This window comes from Xiphophorus hellerii, chromosome 6 (genome assembly GCF_003331165.1).
Source record: "Xiphophorus hellerii strain 12219 chromosome 6, Xiphophorus_hellerii-4.1, whole genome shotgun sequence".
NCBI lineage: Eukaryota > Metazoa > Chordata > Actinopteri > Cyprinodontiformes > Poeciliidae > Xiphophorus > Xiphophorus hellerii.
This window is the reverse complement of record NC_045677.1, coordinates 28,591,235-28,597,234: the sequence shown is the minus strand read 5'-3', so window position 1 is coordinate 28,597,234 and position 6,000 is coordinate 28,591,235. Positions and strand designations below refer to the sequence as shown.

General features: G+C 41.2%; 1 protein-coding gene across 1 annotated transcript in view; it reads left to right on the top strand.

The window, feature by feature from the left end:
- myo10 (myosin X) overlaps positions 1–6,000 on the top strand; it is a 106,759-nt gene continuing 100,759 nt past the window's right edge. Inside the window, exon 1 of the mRNA XM_032564368.1 lies at positions 1–392. Within this exon, the coding sequence (XP_032420259.1) occupies positions 372–392 (21 nt within the window). The 5' untranslated portion in view covers positions 1–371. The remainder of the gene's footprint in view (positions 393–6,000) is intronic.

Genomic DNA, 6,000 nt, shown 5'->3' with positions numbered 1-6,000 from the left:
GAAGAGCAGGGGGAGGAGCTTCAGTGTCCGGCGGGTCGGGCTCAGGGAGTCCCGGACTGAAGCGTCCAAAGTTTCCGCGGCGAGCCGCTTCTGCTCCTCTCTGCTCCAGACAAACGGACCTCGGTCGGATCCAGACGCGCAGCCGCGGCGCGCCGTGAGCAGGACGCAGAGTGTGACCAGGCGGGCTTTGACTGTTCCCACCGGATGAAAACTCCGGAAACAAAGAGTGAATGTGACGGAGGGCAGGAGCATCCCGCAGCGGCTGGCAGGAATGAAGAGGATGCGCTGAAACTCTCACTAACTTTTACCTTGGAATGATTTGGATCAGCGTCCACACAGGGAATCCTCTGGGATTAAAATAAAGAGGAGCGATGGATAACTTCTTCACAGAGGTAAGAAAAGCTGCAGCAGATCAGGAAACTCCTGCTGCAGCAGATCAGGAAACTCCTGCTGCAGCAGCTTGGTTCTCATAGTTTCTGTGAAACGTATAAATGTGATGAGATTTTAGATCCTGAATTTATTTCCTCCTGCTGATTTATAAAAACTTTTTATTTTCTGTAAACCCGTGACCCGGTCCAGTGAGGCTCGGTGGGGTTTCATTGAAACATGGAGTACCTCAAACGAGGTTCGGTTCGGGTCCGGTCCCAGTGGGTCTTTGGTATTTCCGCACCTCATTTTCTGGTTTCCTCCAATAAAGAGAGAAGACGGAGTAAAAACGTCCCTTAGAGCTTTTATTAGACTCTGAAGCTCAGTGGGTCTGCAGCCACCTGATGAGTGACGGTTCTGGTTCTGGTTCTGGTTCTGGATGCTTTGAGGTCCAGCTGATCGTTTCCCCTGCAGTTCTGCGCCGGTGGCGTCAGGTCAAAGCAGGTAGAGGTTCGTGTCATCTGGCAGCTTCCGAAGCACCTGACAGTGACTGCAGAAGGAGACGAGCGTTTAAAACCCATTACAGCTTCATGCAGGTGAAACGGAGCCACGTTGTCAGCATGAGGCTCATTTGCTTCATTCTCAGCAGGTCAGTCACACATGAACTCTGCGACGGTCGCTGAGGTTTAATGCCAGCAAAACTTCTAGAGATTCTTTGCTGTTTCCATTAAATGAGAAATGTGATCAAAATCCCAGGGCAATAATTGATAAGTTGCCTGCAAATAATCATTTTACTGCTGTAAACAAACTGACGTGATGCAGAAAAAATGATGTTATTGCAGTTTGGCAAAATGTTTACAGATATGAAAAAGATGAAGAAAACAAAACCTCGTCCTGCCCAAACAGTTTGCATCAAAACTTATTTATTTATGTTTAGAAATTTGCATGTTTTCATTAAGTAAATTTATTTTCATAATTCCAGTTTGCTCAGTTTTCTGCATTGATGATGATTGGCTGACCTCAGCATGCGAGATGCTTGAAAGTTAAAACTGATGGTTTACAGAACATTTTGATAGAAATTAATTGATGAATCACATCATAAACACAGATTGAACTTTAACAGTTGGAAGCTCAGGCTACTGCCTGATGACTGACGCTTTTCTTCAGATGCCAACTCTTTCATCCTCTGCTGACTGAACCTGGAGGAGATTCTGTCCAAACCGAACCGTTGATCATATTCCTCCTGGACTCAGAATGACATAAAATACCTTCTACCTTTTTAATGGATTTCATTTTACGTTTGCTGGAAATGTTTTCCTTTAACTAGGCCAGTTAGCGGCTGGGAGATGAGTGCTGGCAGAGCAGGTGAGGCTGTTTGATCCATTTGGTTTTACTACATCATGAACCACCTGGTAGTGATGATGTCATCCAGGTGGAGCGCGAGTCGAGTCGAGTCGTTCAGCTGCAGGGAAACGGATTTTAAAACCAGTTCTACCTCATCTAGATCTGTAACGGCCGTTAACTCTGACTTCCTGGTTCACAGCCCTTCCTGTGCTCTGATTGGTGCTGAGCTGGTTTTGAAATCCAGAAGGAGTTTTTAGTGGAATGAAAGGTCAGAGGTCATGAGAACTTAAAGGTGCGGGTGTAAAGCAAACAGTGCGGTACCGGAGCGTTTCCCCTGCAGTGCAGCGTGGCGCCGGCGCTGCGGCCCACCAGGTACGGGTTTTTTCCTGCTTCAGAGCCAGAAGCAGGCAGACGTGCACAATAGTTTCAGATGTCGTTGGCTTGGCTTTATGTCTGCTAACTGATCAGAACCGGAACAAAGAGTCCAGTCTGTAAGGAACTGGACTCTTTGTTCGAGGAAGTGAGGAAGAATCAGGCAGCAAGCTGGAAGGAAACTTTTATTCTCTCTGCTTTAGTTGTTATAAAGTTTAAATAAAGCTGATTGTGAATTAATAAAATCTGTTTTTAACGTTCTGTTCATCCAAACCTCTGAATTTTTAAAATCTATTAGCATTTTAGAAAGTCTTCCTCACTCATATATTTGGTGTTTATTTTTTTTATTTATTTATTTTTTACAAAATATAAAAAAAGTTTAATCCAGGAATTTCAAAATGTTTTGTTCTTTAAAAAATAGACATTTTATTAATAAAATAAATTGTAAAACAGAATTTGTTCCTCTAATCAAAAACTTTTAGTTTATATTCTAGAATCTTGTTAATTGTTTTATTTCTGACTTTATATCAAAGTTTATTCAAGACTTTTGATATTTTTATTATTTTTCAGCTTTTGAAGCCCTGTTGTTTTTTAAAGCTTATTTTTTGGTATAATTAATATAGTTAAAAACTGTTCATGTTTACTTATTGAAGCAAAACTATTAGTAAAAGCTACACAGGATGATTATAGTATTAGTTTATTACATTATTTGTTATTTTCTAATACTGTCTGACATCATATTTGATAAAGGATGAACAACTTTCTTTAAAAGATACCAAATTTTGTCCAGAAGTTTTTATTCCCCTTTCCAGTGATTATTTAGGATCGTCATGGCAACAGGAAGTGATGAAAGTTTAAAACCAAAAACCAGCAGATTATTTAGTCAGTTAAAGATGTTGGAGTTTGACTTTATAGTTCTGGTCGGTGGATCATCGCATTAAAACATTTTATTTCAGTCACATCATTAGTGAAGCAGCTGCTTTTAAAACTACAGTCTGTGAGAATGAGGTTCATATAACTACAGTTTATTCTTCTGATCCGACCTGCCTGATCCACGAAGCAAGGCAGTTCTTCAAACATCAAATCAAATCCCAGAGTTGGGGATAATTTCACAGTCGCTGCAGATCCGCATCCGGTCATAAATAGCAGTTTGTGGTGTTTGTGTTTGTTTTCCAGGACAGAAGTGTTAGAGCCTGGCGTGGCATGAAATATGGACGTTAAAAAGCCACAATCTAGTTTTAGTTGTTGTTCAGTCGGTCACACGCAGAGAAAACTCGTTCAGTTGGAGTTCTTATACTGAGGCTGTTATACTTCATCCAACATTGGTGCTTTTATTTTGAAGTAAAACAACAAAAACTCACTTTCTTTTAAACATTTTCCTCCAAGATGCTGGAAAAAGAAACTTTTGGGAAGAAAAAATCTTCACCATTAGTATCAATATGCAGCTTGGCTGTAAAATGATTTGATCAGAGAATAGGGGACGATGTTTCTGCACCAGCCTGACAGTATGCCTCTCAGTGTGTTTATTTCATTGTGTTTTTCTGTAGGATTTGTTTGATTTTTATGCTTTATTTGTTTAATTCTTCTCTGAAGCCTGGGAACGTTTTGTACGGTAAAACTGGAAACTCTGGGCCAAAAGGAGAGAAGAAGAGACTGAAACTGATGAATCTGAGCAGAACTGAGATCGTTTTGTTCTGCAGGACTCAAACTCTGCACAGATGTTCATTCCACTTTCTTTCTTTATCTTCCATTTGGCTTCGGAACCAGAATCACAGAGCAGCAGCATTGTGAGCCCGGTCCGGTGTGAAATGCCTCAGCTGCAGGGTGTGTGATGTTTCCTCTGGGTTTCTGCCTGTGGTGAGAAATGCAGCAGGTTTAAAGGAAGCGTTATTTTCTTCACTGAGCAGGAACACAGACCTCTGCTGCTGCATGGCCTCAGCGACACCGCGGTGTCACCACCTTCAGCAGAACCCTGCGTGTCTCTAATTACTGAGCTGCAGCCACAACAGTCTGGACCGGAGCCGGCGCTGCCTCTATAAATAGTGTTTCCACAAATCCACAGCGCCGTTTTTCATCACGTTGCCATTTAAACAAAAAGCCGTTTTCCAGTACAGCGACAATCAGCCAGAATTTCCCCCGGTGGATTTTTACAGGAAAGGTTCTGAGCTGAGAGACCCGAACCCATAAAACTGCTGCAGATTTCAGCTCCACCATGAAGAAAGGATTCATACGGCGGCATATTAGGGCCGATTCAAAAAAACCACGGAGGAAATTTCTACCACAAAACTCAGAAGTTTTGAGATTAATTTCAGAAATTGTCTAAAAAAATCTTGCAATTTTCTCAGTTTTAAAATTCCAAAACTTTTAGACTTTTTGACATTTTCTGAATTTCAAAAGTGGAAAATTTTTGAAACTTTTTTGTGATTAGTCTTAAAATTTCAGACTTTTTTCTTGCAAATTTTTGATTTTTGGAACTCAGAAATTTCCAGGTTTTTGTAGAAAAATTCTGAGTTTAATCTCAGACATTTCTGAGCTTTTTGTTGGTAATGAACTCATTTTTTAAATCTTGAGTGGCAGTAATATGCCATCGTAGTTTTAGGAAGAGAGGAGTGTGTGGAGGGATGTTGGTCGGTTCTGGTCTTGGCTCAGGTTCTGGACTCTCCAACCTGTGAGAAACTTTAAAATTAAAGCAACAGATTAAAACGTCAGACATGTTTAAATTCCATCTGAAGAAGAAAAGCTTCCTGCAGGAAACGAGTCTGAAACGTTTTTAAACTTGTGTCTCGTTTTAATTAAAGTCTCATCAGGCGACTCATCAGGGCTGCACAGCAACATGATGTGATTGGCTGGTTCTGGTCTGATTGTGTCCAATAGCGAGCCGGCAGCGGGTCGGTTAGCGCTGACCCAGAGTGTGTGTCACCCCGAGTGTGTTTCACCCGGAGTGTGTTTCATCCGGAGTGTGTTTCACCCGGAGTGTGTTTCACCCGGAGTGTGTGTCACCCGGAGTGTGTTTCACCCGGAGTGTGTTTCACCCGGAGTGTGTTTCACCCGGAGTGTGTGTCACCTGGAGTGTGTTTCACCTGGAGTGTGTTTCATCTGGAGTGTGTGTGTTGACATGGCGCAGTCAGTCGGTTTGTTTTTATTTGACCTGAAGGCGTGGAGCCTCGGCTGTTGGCCAATCAGAGAGCAGCTCTGCCTCAGGTGTGTGTTTGTAATGATCACAGTATTAGTGACAGTAAAGTCGCTCAGCAACGTTACAAAGGACAGGTCAAAGGACAGGTCAAAGGTCAGGTCAGGGTCTGAACTGAATGAAACATTTTGATATTTGTAGTTTTCTGAGTGTTTGGCAGCCGACCGGCGGACGATTCATTTCCATAAACTGTTTAAAAAACAGCAGCAAGGTTCTCTTGTAAGCTGCAAACTGAATTTATGAAACACAAAGTTGGATTTATTGTGTTGAATCAATTATTTAAAAAATCGCTAATTAATTTAGTAACTGATTACACAGAACAGTTAGAGCAGGAAATATAATATTCAAAATAATCTATTTTGCATTTAACATGAAATAAATCTTTGTTTGTAAATCCAGAACTCCACCAGTCACAGTTTTAGCTTCACCAGGTTCAGATTCTGTAAAATCTCCCATTAAAACCTTTTAAATCTAATTATTCATTGATTAATCAGAGAAATAATCCTCAGATCATCTTTACTTGGTTGTTGCTCTGAATGCAGCAGGTTGTTTCAGTAAACACTCTCCTGTCCTGGTGTTGCAATCAGTTCCTCCAGTTTCTGGTCTCCTGGTTGACGAGTCGTTCATCCCAACCTGATCCTGCTTTTTGGAAACAAATCATTTTGTATCCATTCGGTTTATTTCTCCTGAATATCAGATAATAATTATTATGATGTTTTGAAGATAAA